The 16,777-nt window shown below is 58.1% G+C and overlaps 8 protein-coding genes across 8 annotated transcripts; 7 read left to right on the plus strand and 1 right to left on the minus strand.

Moving 5' to 3' along the window:
* Positions 1–1,141: 1,141 nt before the first annotated feature.
* On the plus strand, positions 1,142–2,506 carry PG997_015203 (uncharacterized protein; the record flags this gene model as incomplete). Its single annotated transcript, XM_066819517.1, has 1 exon — positions 1,142–2,506. One exon carries the CDS (start codon positions 1,142–1,144, stop codon positions 2,504–2,506), a length of 1,365 nt encoding a protein of 454 aa, XP_066661705.1.
* Positions 2,507–4,658: 2,152 nt separating this feature from the next.
* PG997_015204 (uncharacterized protein) lies at positions 4,659–5,987 on the plus strand (the record flags this gene model as incomplete). The annotated part of the gene is made up of 4 exons (XM_066819518.1): positions 4,659–4,941; positions 4,993–5,357; positions 5,405–5,445; positions 5,498–5,987. 4 exons carry the CDS (start codon positions 4,659–4,661, stop codon positions 5,985–5,987), a joined length of 1,179 nt encoding a protein of 392 aa, XP_066661706.1.
* Positions 5,988–6,548: 561 nt separating this feature from the next.
* PG997_015205 (Biotin synthase) lies at positions 6,549–7,823 on the plus strand (the record flags this gene model as incomplete). The annotated part of the gene is made up of 2 exons (XM_066819519.1): positions 6,549–6,851; positions 6,918–7,823. 2 exons carry the CDS (start codon positions 6,549–6,551, stop codon positions 7,821–7,823), a joined length of 1,209 nt encoding a protein of 402 aa, XP_066661707.1.
* A 645-nt stretch (positions 7,824–8,468) lies between these two features.
* PG997_015206 (uncharacterized protein) lies at positions 8,469–9,227 on the plus strand (the record flags this gene model as incomplete). Its single annotated transcript, XM_066819520.1, has 1 exon — positions 8,469–9,227. The coding sequence occupies one exon, from the start codon at positions 8,469–8,471 to the stop codon at positions 9,225–9,227; it is 759 nt and encodes a 252-aa protein (XP_066661708.1).
* A 227-nt stretch (positions 9,228–9,454) lies between these two features.
* PG997_015207 (uncharacterized protein) lies at positions 9,455–10,622 on the plus strand (the record flags this gene model as incomplete). Its single annotated transcript, XM_066819521.1, has 2 exons — positions 9,455–9,789; positions 9,851–10,622. The coding sequence occupies 2 exons, from the start codon at positions 9,455–9,457 to the stop codon at positions 10,620–10,622; spliced, it is 1,107 nt and encodes a 368-aa protein (XP_066661709.1).
* Positions 10,623–11,150: 528 nt separating this feature from the next.
* On the plus strand, positions 11,151–12,204 carry PG997_015208 (Alpha/beta hydrolase fold-3; the record flags this gene model as incomplete). Its single annotated transcript, XM_066819522.1, has 2 exons — positions 11,151–11,574; positions 11,624–12,204. The coding sequence occupies 2 exons, from the start codon at positions 11,151–11,153 to the stop codon at positions 12,202–12,204; spliced, it is 1,005 nt and encodes a 334-aa protein (XP_066661710.1).
* Positions 12,205–12,638: 434 nt separating this feature from the next.
* PG997_015209 (carboxylesterase) lies at positions 12,639–14,551 on the plus strand (the record flags this gene model as incomplete). Its single annotated transcript, XM_066819523.1, has 2 exons — positions 12,639–12,884; positions 12,965–14,551. 2 exons carry the CDS (start codon positions 12,639–12,641, stop codon positions 14,549–14,551), a joined length of 1,833 nt encoding a protein of 610 aa, XP_066661711.1.
* Positions 14,552–14,620: 69 nt separating this feature from the next.
* PG997_015210 (uncharacterized protein) lies at positions 14,621–16,597 on the minus strand (the record flags this gene model as incomplete). Its single annotated transcript, XM_066819524.1, has 6 exons — positions 14,621–14,711; positions 14,767–14,823; positions 14,881–15,007; positions 15,065–15,296; positions 15,350–15,753; positions 16,045–16,597. The coding sequence occupies 6 exons, from the start codon at positions 16,595–16,597 to the stop codon at positions 14,621–14,623; spliced, it is 1,464 nt and encodes a 487-aa protein (XP_066661712.1).
* Positions 16,598–16,777: the final 180 nt, after the last annotated feature.

The raw sequence follows: 16,777 nt of genomic DNA on the forward strand, positions 1-16,777 counted from the left end.
GAAAGAAGCAGATGTTTTGGTTTGTGGGTGAGAATCAAAAGGCTTGGTGGGTGGTGTGCGAAATCACTTGGGTTTATAACCTAGCAAATTACATTCAATGCAAGAATGGCCTCGATAACGTTGGCTGCATTGAATACACCAGCACCTACCTAGACTAATAGTGTGCGTTGCATAGGTTCAACCAGTAAAATGTCCCAGTACTGCTATCTGCAGCGCTTTCTTGACCAGCCTAGGTACCTGCCCGCCTACTTGATAGGAGCCTCAAGGCCCTACTGGGCGACCTGAGGCAGCATTTGCTCAACCCCGGAGCGCTAAGTTACGGCCAGCTTGCTTCGGGACTTGCATGGGCTGTCGTCCGCGTGCTCCGTTCTCTTGGCATCCGGCAAACCCCACGTCAGAATCGGCAGAGCTAAGATCAAAACCACGGGCCTGCCGTTGCACCTCGACATTGGGTTGAGACTTGAAATAAACCACACATTAAGAACATACTGGCTGTCAACAGGTTTAACATGGCCACTCAGGTCATCTTTCAACGGTTCATGCCTAGTTCATGGCTCTAGAGATTCATGGCAGTGTCTTGTATCTGCAGGAGTAGTATCGAGTTGGGCAGAGGGAAATGCCATATGAACGCTCGAGTGGCTGAGCTTAAGTCGAAAGCCTTGCTTGGACGGCGTCCAAAACTTGATTGAAGACTCCTTCCTGATCTTGCCATGTGTACTTGCATTGAATGCAGATCGGGCCGCCACCAAACTTCTCAATTACCATGTGAATGCAAAAGGTCCAGGAGAATCAGTGGTAGTGGCCAGTTATTTGCCAGATACCGTGGCCATTCTACAGTTGACTTGCTTCAGAACAAGCTAGTAATTCTTCCCTAGGACGACCTCTGTAGTGAATGCATACCTACCTACTTGTAAACTGCCTCTGCTGGCTGATTGTTCTGGGCCAGCTCCCCTACTGTATCTTTGATCCCACCCACCAACAACCAAAATCATTTGCTTCCTTCACAAGTACGAAGCCTGGTATCCATCAATCAGCCGATTTCTGCTGCTGTATTCAATGCCCCGTCCTTGGAAATCCTTTATCAGACAAGCAAATCGCATTTCCCACTCCATCCCCCAACCGATCATCCTCGTCCGCAACAATGTCTGCACCCGAACCCGTCCCCTGGAGCGAGGACGTGAAGAAGACGATCGCCACGTGCCTGGGAAAGCTTGATGACCTCCGCCAAATGTACCCGAACCGGCCGGGCATGATAGTCCAACACCTGGTGTGGGCTCAACCCACCATGTACGACGCAAACATTGTCCAGGCGATGCTGAAGGGCATCTCCGACGACAAGGCCACGGAAGACATGCGCACCATCGACATGTGCCTCGTGATTTTCCGCTACTTGCACGCCTACCTGAACCAGGCACAACTCCGATACCCGCACGAATCCGAGGACCCCGAGCTGCAGAAGCTCGCCAAGGACAAGGAGGACTGCATCCTGCTGCATCTCGTCTTCAAGGATTTGCGACCGGACGACGACGTAGACGTGGAGCCGCCCCAGTCGGTCCTCCGCCATTTCGCCGCAAAACAGGTTGCCCAGTCCCTGGGTCTGCAGAGCACCGACAAGCTCGAGTTCAAAGCCGTCATGGAGAGCCGCTTCATGCACAAGTATATTTTCTCGCGGCTCCCGTTCCTACTCCGTCACCCCATCGGCTATGAACGATGGCGGGACTCGCCCGACCCCATCTGGCACGCGTGGGAGACAGACGACGAGGGCAAGATACTCCTCGCGGGCCACAGCCTGGTCGAATGGGACGGCGTGGCCGACCTGAAGGCCATCTTTCACTGGAAGTTTGGCATCGTCCAGACCGAAGAGTATCAGGGGCTCTGGGTCACCAACAAAATGGGGTTCGTCCACATGCACTACAAGCCCACCCCCGGACATCGGCAAACCTTTGACGACATCAAGCTGCTCGAGTTCGACACGCTTGGTATGACGACCACCGGCCCCGTGTACGGCGTGAAGAAGATCGTGATCGCCGCCATCGTCCAGTTTAACCGCAAGAACGGGCGCCCCGACGTACTGTGCATCTACTTTTTCGACCAGAGGCAGTGCCACATCACCCAAGACGTCGACTACCTGGAAGACGACGAGTGGCGAATGGGCGACGAGGACGAGGGCGAGTACATGCTCTACTACCACGGCGCACCCCCGCTACGACGCCTTCTCGAGCCCACGGCCGAGGTGGTTCCACGGCCCGGGCCTACCGCAGCGTTCCACGCCTCGCACCAGAATATCGGCGTGCCGCAGGTTCGGGAGGATGGAAACAGTAACCAGACGGGCGGTGCTCGTGTCGGCCGTGGCGGTACCGGGGGCCGCGTCGGCGCACCAGGACAGAACTCGGGCGAGATGGAGAGTCAGATAGAAGTCCAAGGCAACGTTGAAGACGACTCTATGACTGCTGATTCCGGAACTGTCACTAGTGGGAGTGATATCGGAGAATTCGAGAACCTTTAAGAGTCTCAAGGTCGCCGGCTTGAAGTCTGTTCGACAAGGGTGATCCCATCGGCACCAGGGGATGTGGACTTTGGAGTTTTTAGTGCGAAGTGATGAACCATAGATAGGGGATGAATAGACATCGGTTTGTGCTGATCGGATATCCGTATATGGGAACCTAAGTGATATATTGTAGAGGTCCTTTCGGTGAATGTTCACTCTTATTGCTGCCAGGGAACTCCCATACAGACCACCTTATTTCCAGCGGCATTGAGGGTGTCTTCAGTATTCCGAGGTCCGGTGGAGGAAAATGATAACCAAGCAGAGAACTTTTCGTCCCCGTCATCTTGTAATACCTGGTCGAGGTCTTCGGTCTAGTAATTCGCTGAAGACCAGCGTCGAAATCTGCATCGAGAACATGATCTGGCTCTGTGACTGGCCCAAGAAACCGCAAGGGGTGGCTCGAGCCGGTCGACACTAGGAGGTAAGAGTGGAAATGATGAAGAGCCTTCGGTCTATTGCTGATCATTGTCTATTATGGGGGACTGGGGAAAATAAGAGCAGATCTTTCGGATAATAACGAGACTGGCCGAGCCCCGCCGTTCAGCAGGAGGATACCGTCTGCCCCCACTCGTGTCACTGGCCGCGCATAACCGACGTCTTGGGAACGCTATAATTAAAGAGACGTAGTTTCCCTGCTACCATGCGACTATCCGGCAAGGCATCATCTACAACCAAACCTTTTCAGAACTGACCTATGCGTACGCGTCTCGAGGACAAACTGAGACTGAGCAGCTACGGCAGACTCAAGTAACCGAAGCATTTGCCGGTGTCGATGGCGGGCGACTCAGGCTGTTTCCCTTATCGTCGGAATTCGAATCGCTAGTTCAGCCACAGTATCTTCCTTTCAATAGTGATCAAAGCTAGAGCTGTTTGTCCGTGATGCAGCCGCCGGCCTGCCATGCTCTCTCTCCCGAAGAATGTCCCGTCCTGTCACACACGTGGTAAGGCCACCTGGGCGCCCTCCGGCCTGGCCTGGGCAGAGTTTTCACCGAGGTAAGTAGTCACCCAAGTCAGTAGTCACCTAGGTCAGTAATCTGCGGGTGTGCCGGAACCAGTAGCTGAACCTTATTAGTAGGGGATAGGGGCACTAGCTTCCTGTCCGCCCCAGATCCGCCGGCCTTAGCCCCCCCCAGATCTAGTTTACCGGTGCTGATGCGATCAGCAGTCAGCGTCGCCGTCGGCAGGGATGGCCTTGCTTGTCACGCTTGACAGATATCCCGGGAGAGCCCTTCACGGCCAGGATCGGTTTGACAAGTTCGAGACTAGCTAGTGTTACTCGGGCATGTTCCGTTTTCGCGTGGCCTAGCCGTGGCTGTCATGATATCGCTTTATTTACCCACTCTGACAGGAAATGCTCAACATATCAACAGCCAGAGCGAGTGAACTTGATAGACGACTACCACCGTGCTCTACCTAGACCCAGCCTTGCAAGTCAGGCGTGGCTGTTCGTAAATGTACAGCAGGCCCGGATCCCGCTCCGTGTCAGGGTCGACTAGCCTGCTTCCCCAACTGACTCGATCGCAATCCACCTTCCGGCCAGATGCTGGGCCGCATCTGTACGCGTATCGAGGCGGCGATCCTGGCGCTTATCCCGATCCGGTCCCTAGCCAGGGCGGACAGCCCGGACCAGCCAACCGGGACGCCCCAAGGGCAGAAACTAAGCTGCAGACAATCTTCAGTACGGGGTAATGGCCCCATCTGGACGCAAGTTCCGCTCCACCCGACCGATGCCCCTTGACGCCTGGGCGACCAATGGCCGAAGTGGCGTCAACGTTTGGTTCCTTGGCCCGTAGGCTGGTGGACTATCGACAGCCGCTCATGAACTACACACCCAGCTCCCCAGTGCTGCTTTTCACTGGCGGAACCCACGCGCCGCTTGTCATGACACGGGTTTCAGCATTCCCAAAACGATTCCCGCCACTATGTGCAGGGTCGAGGCCGTTCCTGCCATGTTTTCTCGTGGCAGCCCGTTCCAACTATATTCCTTATAACAAGGCTGTAGCCACGTAAGATTTCACCCGGAGTCACCAACTTTCGTTCGCTCATTTTGTCGCTCTCTAGTATTTCCTTTTTCCTCCCCACGCAACGCCGCCACCTACCCGCCGCCACGATGCCCGGGTTCCTGGTCCCCGACCGGTTTCAATACCACGAGAGCTCCGTCGACGACCTCATGATCATCAGCATCATATGGGGCATCACCATCGCGGCCGGCCTGTTCACGGCCTCCAAGGCCTACAAGCAGTCCAAGGCCATGTACCGCCGCACGGGGCAGGTGTCGGTCTACACCATGATGATCTGGGCCGAGTGGACGTCCTCGATGACGATTGGCGTGCTCTGCTGGTGCTATATTCGGGGGTACATTGAGCCCAGCTTCTGGATCTTCTTCTTCATCTGTGGGTAGACATAAATAACCCTATGCCGCAGAACCTGCTGACCGTCATCAGTGACCTTTTGGACCATTCAGATCCAATGCATTTGCCAAATCATCATCAACCGAATTGCCCTACTGGCCCTCGACCAGAAGAAGATGCAAAAGATCCGGTGGGGCGTCTTCGCCATCCTCAGCGTCGTCAACATCAGCGTTTACTGTATTTGGATCCCCGCCCGCCTGCAGATCTCGGACCAGTACATCTTCATCAACAAGATCTGGGACCGCCTCGAAAAGGTCATCTTCCTCTGCGTCGACAGCAGCCTGAGTATATACTTTGTGCTGCTCATCCGCCGCAACCTGATCGACAATGGCCTCGACAAGTACATGCCCCTGTACCGCTTCAACCTGTTCATGGTCGGCTGCTCGATTGCTCTTGATGTAGGTCTATCCTGACTCTACCGGAAACGTACACTGACCGTTTGCAGTGCATTCTGATTGCGTCCATGTCCATCCCCAACGACATTGTGTAAGTTGAAAACCGTACATGTACCTGACGGCAAGTTCACTGACCTCCCTAGCTACCTCCAATTCCACCCGCTCGTCTACATGATGAAGCTCCACATCGAGATGAACATTGCCAGCCTGATCGCCAAGGTGGTGCGCGCCACCGGCGGCGGCCACAGCGACGGCCTCGGCCCCCACAAGTCGTCGTCCCAGGGCACCCGGTCCCGATCGCAGGGCACCGAACTGAAATCGACGAGCAAGAAGCGGGCCACGAACCTCTTCGGCTCGTCGAACCGCCACCGGCTCGACGACGGCGAAGCCACCAGCAGCCGGAACAAGAACGCCCGGGTGCTGGGCCTGAGCGGGCACCACGAGTTCAGCGCCGGCGTCGGCGACAGCCCACGCGACGAGGACTTTAGCACCGCGGGCCAGGAGCGGGCCATCAAGAAGACCACGCAGACCACCGTCACCGTCAGCCATCACAACGACCGTCGGGACGATGATGCCCAGTCCGAGTCGTCGACGAGCTACCTCAAGCACGACGACTTTGAGAGCCCGGTGTAGATTCTGCTTCATTCTCCAGCTTCTTCGAGTATCGAAATCCATTGTATCAAAACTACCATACTAGTATCATTTATATATAATCATCACTGAGACTCCGTCATAGTGACTCGTAGCCAAGAATGCTGTGGTTGGGTCAGACCCCGCTCTGGGCGTGTACTCTACGTGCAGGATACTGCAGAGACGGCTGACTAGAAGCGTGGGTCTGAAATGTATGAATGCCTTTCTAGCACGGAGTTCTTGAAATACACTACCTATTCAACGAAACTGGTTCTGTCGTGTTGTCGAATGGCCGAAACTGGGTTTCTAAACTTGGAACGCTTTGCCAAAGAGCTCGAGTTAGTGGCCCATGATCTGCAGCCGATCTGCAAGCTGAATGCAGCACCTGCATATAGGACCGAAGAGAACGCCGGGCCTAGCCGCTGATCCAAGCGAGAGGGGATGGCCGAGGTATCGATCAATCACGACATGGCAATTAATAATGGTTGGATAAAAGGAAACGTTTTCTGCCCCGCGTATTGTCCTTTTCTCTTCTCCTGTTGTCTTTTACATCGCTCGCTGGCCATGGCGTTTAGGATCACGGCCCGTCGCCTAGCTGCGCGGGTACCTGCTACCGCTACGACTGCTACGACTGCTTCCAACCCCGCACCCACGAGCACGCGCGGATACGCCGCCGTCGGGGTCGAGACGCCAACATGGACCAAGTCCACCCTGCCCATCCCGCCCGTCTCTGCCCTCAATGCCTCCGCCAAGCCGAACGACATTCTCCGCGCCGCCGTGGCCGCGACCGAGCCGCGAAACGACTGGACGAGAGAGCAGATTGCGGCCATCTACAATGAGCCGCTCATGGAGCTAGTACACCAAGCAGTAAGATCCATGGAACGCCACCCATGATAGACGAGGTAGTACGAGTACTTACATGAAGAACTCCAGAGCATGATCCACCGCCGCTTCCACAACCCGGCCGAGGTGCAGCTGTGCACGCTCATGAACATCAAGACGGGCGGCTGCACCGAGGACTGCAAGTACTGCGCCCAGTCGACGCGCTACCAAAAGGGCACCGGCCTGGCCGCCAAGAAGGTCGAGAGCGTCGAGTCGGTGCTGGCGGCGGCCCGCGTCGCCCGCGACAACGGCAGCACGCGCTTCTGCATGGGCGCCGCCTGGCGCGACATGCGCGGCCGCAAGAACAGCCTGCAGAACATCGCGGCCATGGTGCGCGGCGTGCGCGACCTCGGCATGGAGGCCTGCGTCACGCTCGGCATGATCGACGCGCACCAGGCCCGCGAGCTCAAGGAGGCCGGCCTGACGGCCTACAACCACAACGTCGACACGAGCCGCGAGTTTTATCCATCCGTCATCTCGACCCGCACGTACGACGAGCGCCTCCAGACGCTGGGCCACGTGCGCGACGCGGGCATCCACGTCTGCTCGGGCGGCATCCTGGGGCTCGGCGAGGAGACCAAGGACCGCGTCGGGCTGCTGCACACCGTCTCGACGCTGCCGTCGCACCCGGAGAGCTTCCCCGTCAACGCGCTCGTGCCCATCCCGGGGACGCCGCTGGGCGACCGGGCACCGCTCGCGTTCACCGAGATGCTGCGGACGGTGGCGACGGCGCGCGTGCTGATGCCCGCGACCATTGTGCGCATCGCGGCGGGCCGCAAGACCATGGCGGAGGAGAAGCAGGCGCTGTGCTTCATGGCGGGCGCCAACGCCATCTTCACGGGCGAGAAGATGCTGACGACCGAGTGTAATGGCTATGACGAGGACAAGGACATGTTTGACAGGTGGGGGCTGCAGCCGATGAAGAGTTTTGAGAAGTCGCCCAAGCCCGAGGCGTAGGATGGTCTATCTAAGATAAAGTGCACGAACTAAAGTACACGAGTCATGAAGATGTTAGCTTGAGGTTTGCTCGCTGCTATTGCTGCTTATGATGAATGCAATGCTTCTGAACCTGCTACCTCGCAAGCCGGCCGCGGAAAAGGCCAGACAAACCCCATCGGCCATCGATCTGAAAGTGGGTTGGCGTACGCTAACCGTCACTGGAAAAGACCGGCGTCTGGTTACATGTAGTCCCGGTGTCTGCCCGTCTCTTTTTATCAACGATCCGCGTCGCGCTGCAGGCCACTGGGCAACCCCGGCTCGCCATGAAACAACCCGAATGCGCGCAGTTGGAGCTCAAGGGTTCCTCGTCCGAAGCCAAGAGACCAAGGAGACGAAGTGGCAGAGTGAGCGACAGTCAAGGCGCCATGTGTTGGTCTGATGAGGTTGAAACAAAGACAAGCCCGACGCACGGGGCGCACCTTGTCCCGACTTTGGTTTCGTGCTAGTGACTGTGACAGCCTGACAAGGGCACGTTAAGCTGCTGCCTAAATCCAAGCTTACCAGAAACAAGAAGCCATCATACGATCCTCTGATGGCCTCTTCTCTTGTCCCCCCCCAACTCTAAAGCGACTTCACCACTCCACAGTGCATCCCCGCGCTTAAATGCACGCAGCCTCCGACGAGGCAGAGCCAAGCCACCAACTCCTCGGCCCGTCAGAAGACCCCAAAACACCACTGATCATCTACTTCCACGGCTCCGGCGAGTCTTGCGAGCCGGCATGGTCGGAGCTGGCCCGCCTCCTCAGCTCCAAGTACCGCGTGCTCCTGTTTGAGCGCGGTTCTTTGAACCCGAAGCCTGCTGAAGCCACGTCCCAGCTCCTGCAATACCTGAAGACAAAAGACCTCCCCAGCCCCTACATCCTCATCGCCCACTCCTATGGCGGCGCCTTCGCCCGCACGTTCATGCACCAGGCGCTCTCCGACGTGGCCGGGGCGGTCCTCGTGGAGACGGGACAAGAAGGCGGACTGGACCCCAAGATTGCCGCTGCCCAGGCCCAGAAAAGGGTCTTGGGAGTGAAGCCCCTGAGCGTCATCCGAGGCAACTCGTTCATCGGGAAGCAGAAAGAGCTGGAGGCGAGCGAGAATACGGCGCAGACGGAGCAGCAGAAAGCCGCTTTCGCCGTGCAGTGGCAGCTCCTTCGAGCCAGCGACGAGGAAGACGAGAGGATGAAGAAGGCGCAGCTGGCGTTGTCCAAGAACTCCAGGTACCTCCACATTCCAGACTGCGGCCACCATGTCATTCGGGATAGGGCAACTGTCGTTGCTGAGGAGGTTGGCTGGGTTATGGCCAATGTTGCGGACGTTAGAAAGTCTACCCGGTGGCAGAAACTGGCAATCAAGTTGCAAAACATCTGGCATTGAAGCGTTTGTTGCCGAAACAAAGCCTTGATCTTTACGCATGCCCGAACAAAGGCATTGGATACCCCGAGTAATGATAATAAAAGCCCAGACCTCTCCATTCACAATGCTCTTTCGTGACAGACATGAATCTATTGTACAAATTAGGGGCCCAGAGAACTTGCTTGTGTCCCTACCATAGAACCACAAGTTTCTATTCACGGCAGCCCGCTATATCTCGCTATAACAAAATGGAGGCGCCAATCATGGATCTCACTTCTATAGCTAACCAGATCAAGAATATTGCCAAAGGCAAAGATGCGGTTGCCGACAACAGCAACCGAATACTAGCCATCAAGAAGGTAAGTCACGTCGGGTACATCATCCGGGCCCGAGTTGACGGTCTGATCAGGTACTACAGCGTCACCCACGAAGCCGCCGCCAATTTCCCCAAAGGTTGGGAGACCGGCAGCCCGGACGCCATCCTCCCGCCGCGCACCTACCCCGACGACCTCAAGTGTATTCACCTGCGCAAACCGGGCCTTACCGAGTTCTTCGACCAGAAGAAGCCGTCGCACCAGAGACCGTCCGCGCAGCACCCCCGTCGTCGTCGACCCACTGCCGGGCCAGCAGCCGCACTTGCGCAGCAAGATCCAGGACGTGCAGCATTCGGTGAGCGCCGACTACGAGACCTTTGAGAAGCTCGGCAAGATCCCGACCCCGCGCTTCCCGAACCGGCCGTGCGATGACCGCATCAACATCGTCCGCCACCCGCGCATCCACAACCACCAGCCCATGGTCATGAAGGTTGTCGAGTTCCCGGAAACGTGGACGTTTCCGCAAGCCTCGCAAAGCCCATCCGAGGCTCCCGCTCCCGCCGGCAGTAAGGCCCAAAAGCTCAACGTCGGCTCGGACGGCTCCGAGTTCAACGAGCGGGTGATGCGCCTCGAGATGCGGATGCACCAGAAAGTCGCGGCCACGCCCTCGCTCGCCGGCCTCGTCCCCAAATTCTTGGGTTTGGTCACGGAGCGCGGCCGCGGCGTCATCGGCTACGTCTCCGAGTACGTCCCGGACGCTAAGAGCTTCAAGCAGATCCTGGAGGACGCCTACGCGGCCGGCTACAAGGGCTTCCGGCTCAGCGAGGCGGACCGCGAGGCCTGCCGCGCCGCCCTGAAGCGCCTGCACGAGGACGCGCGGCTCCACCACGGGGACATGCACGCCGGCAATGTGCTGCGCCGGGGCGACGGGTCCGTGGTGCTGATCGACTTTGAGGAGACGTTCCACTTGGACAAGGAGGGCTGGGTCTACGACAGCTTCGAGTCGGCCGAGTCCGAAAGGCAGAGGATGGAGCGGTGGCTGGACGGGACGGCGTCCGACTGGCATCAGCTGCATACCATGTCGTTGGAGGAGGTGGACTAGGGCAGGGTAGGCGATCCATATTTCATATGGGCTTGGGTAAGTATGCGGAATAGAACGTTGAATGACTCGTACATTTTGTCGGGAGTGAGCTATCAATCAAGTTAGTGCCTCGCGTCCTTGGCCTAATCCTGGCTCAACATCTAACAGATGCAGATAAATCAACTGCTGCATGTCCAGATTCGTTTTGGAATAATATAAGAGGAGACATTCCATATTGCAGCAATACAATGAGACCATACCGAGGCATCCCGCACATACCCCAAGTGATATGTCAGCTCAGACTGCGGAAACCCGCTCCGCATCTCGCGTCCTACTCCGCTTCTGGCAAGATAATACAGATGAGGACCCACCACGATCGGACTGATCTCAACCTAGTAATGAATCCGCGTTCTTTCTCAACAGATTCCGGGGGCATTTATTGAAGCTTTGCTTTCTCGTTATTTCCTGCTGGTTGTGTTCTCGTTTCTTTTCCTGTTGCTGCATGTATTGAAACATACGTTAACAAAACACCAAAGATTATACTGAAATATGTCGGATCCCACGATACTTGACACAGCAGGGCTGGTGGAAACGGCCGTGCCTGCGCTGCTGAAAGTACGACTGCCCTTCTTCCACCGTCTGGACTGCTTCGTCAAGATCTGGATCCTGAAGGCCCTGGCCCGACTGGCCTACGAGGTGCACAAAGTCCTGTATCCGCCACCGCCCTCTATAAGTCCTACCTTTGTCAAGCGCTACCCGTGCCGTCCGAGCCTCCAAACTCGCGTCTTCTTCCCGCCGGGACGCGAGAAGCCGAAAGAGCGCCTGCCGGTGTTCCTCTGCATCCACGGCGGCGGTTTCGCCGTGGGCACCCCGCACTACGACGACAGCATCTGCTCCATGCTGGCCCGGCGCACCGGCATGCTCGTCGTGTCTCTGGACTACTCCAAGTCCCCGCTGCACCCGTTCCCCGTTGGTGTTTTGGACGTGGAAGCTCTCGCGGACGCCGTACTGACCGACCCGAGCCTGCCGATCGACAAGTCCAAGGTCGCCATCGGCGGGGTTCAGCGCCGGCGGCAACCTCGCGCTCGGCGCCAGCCAGCTGCCCGCCCTCCAAGGCCGGATCAAGGCGGCCCTCGTCTTCTACCCGATCGTGGACTGGAGCCACCCCCAGGACGTCAAGCTGGCCCGGCGGCCCTACCGCAGCCAGGACAGCCCTGTGCCGGACTCGCTCAAGTCGGCCGGCTACTGGTTCGACTGGGCTTATGTTTCTGTCGGCCAGAACCGCTGCGACCCCGTGCTCAGCCCCTGCTACGCCAAGCGCGAGGACCTCCCGCCGTGGATCTACATGGTCGGGGCGCAGTGGGACATGTTGCGGCTCGAGGCCCAGGAGATGATACATGCGCTGGCGGGGCTCGAGGACAACGAAAACCAGGAGGCCGACTTCGAGGAGGGGACTTACAAGTGGACGTTGGCGTGGGGATGTGCACATGGCTTTACCCACCATTTCTGGAAGAAGGCGGAGGAGAAGAAGAGGAGGCAAGAGCTGTGCGAGCCCATCTTCCGGGAGGCCAGCGAGTGGTTGCAGAAGGCTATGCGGGATTGAGTGTGTGTTTATCGTCAACACCTGCCTGATGCCAAGAATGTGGTGGTGGGTTGGAGCGCAGGGGCCCCGAAGCGATTCGATCCGTCCTCCTTCATCGGACTTAGTGCTTACTTCCAATCTGACGATGCAAACACCCTGCAGGATCTCGCTTATGCAGTGTCAAATCTCCTTGGTTCGTCCAGTTCCTTGCTGTGCCTCTTTGTCACATGGCTCTTGTTTCTTTCTGACTTATTATCGCGCTGCTCGTTAACCGCCAGGCAGCAGAGCATGTATGGCCCATTTGCATCCCTGCGGTGCCCATCTTTTGCCCAATAATGACCCCACTAATAATCTCCAAATATTTCTTTTTAAATCTGGTCGCCTGGTCGCCTCTTTGATCGACGCAAGCAGTTCAGTCTCTCCAACCCCCCTTTCGGTGTGCATCACCAACCACAATGACAACCTTCACCATGGGGAGAATCGGATGGTGTGCGGCAGTCCTCTTGGCCCTGGCCGCCCCGATACGGTCCGCGGCGGCTAATGACCCCGTCGTCGCGGTCGCAGGCTTGGGAGTCGAGTATCGCGGGGTGACGCGGGACTCGTCGGTGGAAGAGTTCAACAGCGTCAAGTTCGCCAAAGACACGTCGGGGCCGCGACGGTTCGCGCCCCCGCAGCCGTACCTGCCCCCGAGGGGCACTGTCGTCGACGCCAGGGCGGCCGCGCCCGCCTGCCCCCAGATCCCGGACGCCATCCCGCCCTACTTTGGCGCTACCCCCACCAGAGCGAAGACTGCCTCTATCTCCGCATTACCCGGCCCGTCGGCACTAAACCAGAAGACCGGCTGCCCGTCGTGGTGCACCTCCTCGGCGGCGGCGTGGTCAAAGGACACACGCAGGAGGCCCTCTTCGACCCCATCCACCTGGTGGCCGAGTCTGTTAGTTTCGGGAAGCCGGTCATCCACGTGGCCCTCAACTACCGCGTCACCATCTTCGGCTTCGCGCGCCTGCCCATCCTCAAAGGCCAGAAGTCGCTCAACGCGGGCATGCGGGACCAGCGCGCCGGCCTCCAGTGGGTCAAAGACCATATCGCCTCCTTCGGCGGGGATCCCGACAGGCTCACCTCGTTCGGTCTGTCTTCCGGCGGGACCTTTTCGTCCCTGCATCTCATGGCGTACGGCGGGGAGCAGGGCGTGCCCTTTACGCGGGCCTGGTGCATGTCCGGCCCGCCCGGGACCGCTCTCAACATGACCTCGGACGCCACCGAGCACCACACCCGCGCCGTGGCCAACATGCTGGGCTGCGGCGGCCGGTCCGCCCCCAACGAGGCTGCCATGCTCAAGTGCCTACGAGAAGTGCCCATGGAGAGGCTGACCCACGCCGCCATCACGCATTCCATCCAGAACCATCCGCCGGCCGGGCTCTTCACCTTCATCCCCTCGGTCGACGACGACTTCATCCCGGACCGGCAGTCCGCCCTGTACAAGGCCGGCCGGTTCGTCAAGGGCGTCCCCATGGTCTTCGGCTGGACCCACGACGACGGCGCCACCAACGCCGGGCCGCCCACCAGCTTCCAGACCGAAGCCGACATCCAGACGCCCATCCGCAAGAACTACGCCCACGCCCTGACCGACGCGGACTACGCCTCCCTCCTCGCCCTGTACCCGGCATCCGACTTTTCGTCCGAAGTTGCAAACTACGAGGCCCGCCGCCACGCCCCGACGGATCCCGTCATCTCCGTCCACTACTTTCGCGCCGCCCGCATCCTGCGCGACCTCTTGTTCACGTGCTCCTCGATCGACTTCGGCTTCGAAATGACGAAACAGTCCCGAGCGCTTGACCCTTCGTTCCCGGGCGTCCGCCTCTACGACCTGAACCAGAGCATGGTGACCCGGCGGTTCCGGGGCGCCGGCATGCCGTGGCTGGGCATCGTCCACGGGAGCGACATCGACTACCTGTACAACAACATGTTCCCGCGCAGCGCCATGCCGGGCGAGGACCTGGACCTCGCGGGTCGCTTCCTGGCGTCCTTTGTCAACTTTGCCTATACCGGCGACCCGAACGGCCAGGGCTCGTCGTCGTGGCTCGAGTCCTTCCCGGCCGGTAGTAGGGACGAGGGGGCTAATGTGCAGCTCATTGGAGGTCCGTGGGGCACCAGGAGCTACCGTCTGTCCACGAGAACTAAGGCGGAAGACGAAGGTTCCATCGCTACTGAGCAGATGGAAGCGATGCAGCATCCCCTGGTCGACAGCAGCAAATATGAAGAAATGGTGGAGGAGTGGCAGCAGCGAGGGCAACAAGAGCTCGAGCGGGATAGATTAGGAGAACGATGCAGCTTTATTAACAGCCTAGCGGAGAAACTGGGCCATTAGGGAGAGCTTATGGGAATCATAGCACATGGCAGATCCAATGAAGCGGTCGAAGCCCAGTATTATCTCGGTTCATCTGCCGAGATTGTGGCTTGCTATGGTCGGAATCTTGTCTGCTTGGGATCCGTATCTCGCCACCAAGTCCCGGATATCTCCCAGCATTCTAGGACAATATATTAGCGTATCACTGAGATAGCGACAGTAACAGAATGACTTACTGATCTCTCAGGTTCGGGTTGTCCTTGAACAGCGCAGACACATGCGTGTTGAATCTCCTAGTAGAGCATGTAAGCTTGTAGGTAGGACCACAATCGTCGGATACAGAGTCCTACAGCTTGTAGAGGTCCAGGCGTCCCTCGTAATCCTCTGCGGGATCAGATATCTGAACGTAGGAATTGTATGCCGCGAGGTAGTCGGCCCCGAACTTGTTGCAGACTGGCATCCATTGGCCAAACTCGTCTTGGAAGAAGCAAATGTCAGATCTTGTAGCTGAATCTGATGCAAGACGTTACTCACACTCGTTGTGCGCGTAGAAGCAGCATGCATCAAAGACAAGACAACGTCCAGTCTCCACATCGATGCCGGAATTGGCATACCAGAGGTCCCCGTGGACTAGGCACGGTTTCAATGACCGGCCCTCGCTCTCCAGTGGCCGCAGGAGGCGCGGGACGACCACATCGAACAGCACCGGCAGCAGGCTGTCGAAATCAGGGTCGGGCCCTTTTGCTTCCCGCTCAAAGTCGAGAGCCTGCTTCAGGCTCTTCGCGAAAAAGACCCCCAGCTGTCTTCCCAGCTCGTGACCTGTGGCAAGTTGCCGCTGTAGGTTGTCGCGTGAAACCCAAACTTGCCAGTGGGCGACTTGCTGCTCTGGTGAAGAGCGGCCAGCTGGGCAGCGAACTTGTAAGGGTCGGGCATTTCCTCGACCATGTTGCGGAACTCGCACAGGAAGAAGTGTGTGTCGGGACAGGACTCGTAAGTGCCGTGGGCGATGGGCGCGGGCACGAACTCGGGAAGCAGTGCGCGGATCGCCTTCATTGGCTCAAACTCCCCCGCGACCATGTTCTTGCCCACCTCGCCCGAGACTACTTTGATGAAGAACGACTGGGACGTGCCATCCTGGAGTTCTGCCTTGATCCTCCCGGTGTTGGCAAAGAAACTTGCGCCGTGGGCTTGAGTGGAGACGACTCGACAGTGCTTGGGCAGAGCTACAAGACGGTGTCAGTAAACCCGTCGGATTGAGACAGTAGATGCGGATGCACACCTGAAAGAACTTGAGGGTCGACCTCGGCGTTTCTATTGCCGAAGCTGAGTCTTTCTGCGACTTGGGGGCTCATGATGTGCTGTACAGTACTTGAATTGAATGATGGGAGCTCGAGACGACTCAATGTCGAGCACTGTGAGGCTTGGATCCCCGCCCGTCATACAGGGGTCGACAAGCTAAACCAACAGCCAGCCCCTCAACCCCTGTAGCACGCCAAAAGTATTTACCCAAACACCGTCCAGCTGTGACAGGTGGTGCCCGGCCAGCGACACCTCCCGAATCCGGTCTTCCATGCCTGTCAATTGAATCACCGTCACGCCTGCCGCTTCCAGCCTCTCCTGGCCCTGGTTATCCTCAAGAAAAGTCCCCGGCTCCTTGATGCCGACGTAGACAGTCTTGATTGCGTCCTGGAGTGCAAGGATCCTGTCCACGCACGTCCTGTTCCCACTTAGCCGCCCGTTGCAGGGTTCCATGGTCGTGTAGAGCACCGTGTTCTTCTTGGGCAGAACCTCGCACAGCCCCGCCTCCGCAACCCCGTAGTCTTCGGCCGCTTTGATGAAGCAGCAGTGCTCGGCGTGGGTGGTGCCCGGGTCGCCGTGCCTGTCGCCGGGCAGCTCCAGCGAGTACCCCGTCGACAACACTTTGTTCTTTTCGGCGTCGACCAGGACGGCGCCCACGCAGAACTTGGTGGCCGCGGGCGGAGACAGCCGGGCGCGGGACTGCGCGTTTTCCATGTATGCCTCATGGTCTCCCAGGGCGATGGGAGGATGGGCAGCGTTGTCGGACATGATAAAAATGCTGGCGGGCCAAAACAACCAGGGAGCAATAGCAGAATGTCGAAGAGTCGGCTGCATGAGATGGAGACTGGATGCACGTGGCGGGGTCAATCTGGGTGGTAGCTAAGGGTTGCTGGGTCTCACCCCCGAGATGTACCCGGGATTCAACGCCATCATGATTGCGTGCTCATC

This window comes from Apiospora hydei (genome assembly GCF_038363865.1).
Source record: "Apiospora hydei strain CBS 114990 chromosome Unknown utg000010l_segment0_segment0, whole genome shotgun sequence".
NCBI classification, from domain to species: Eukaryota; Fungi; Ascomycota; class Sordariomycetes; order Amphisphaeriales; family Apiosporaceae; genus Apiospora; species Apiospora hydei.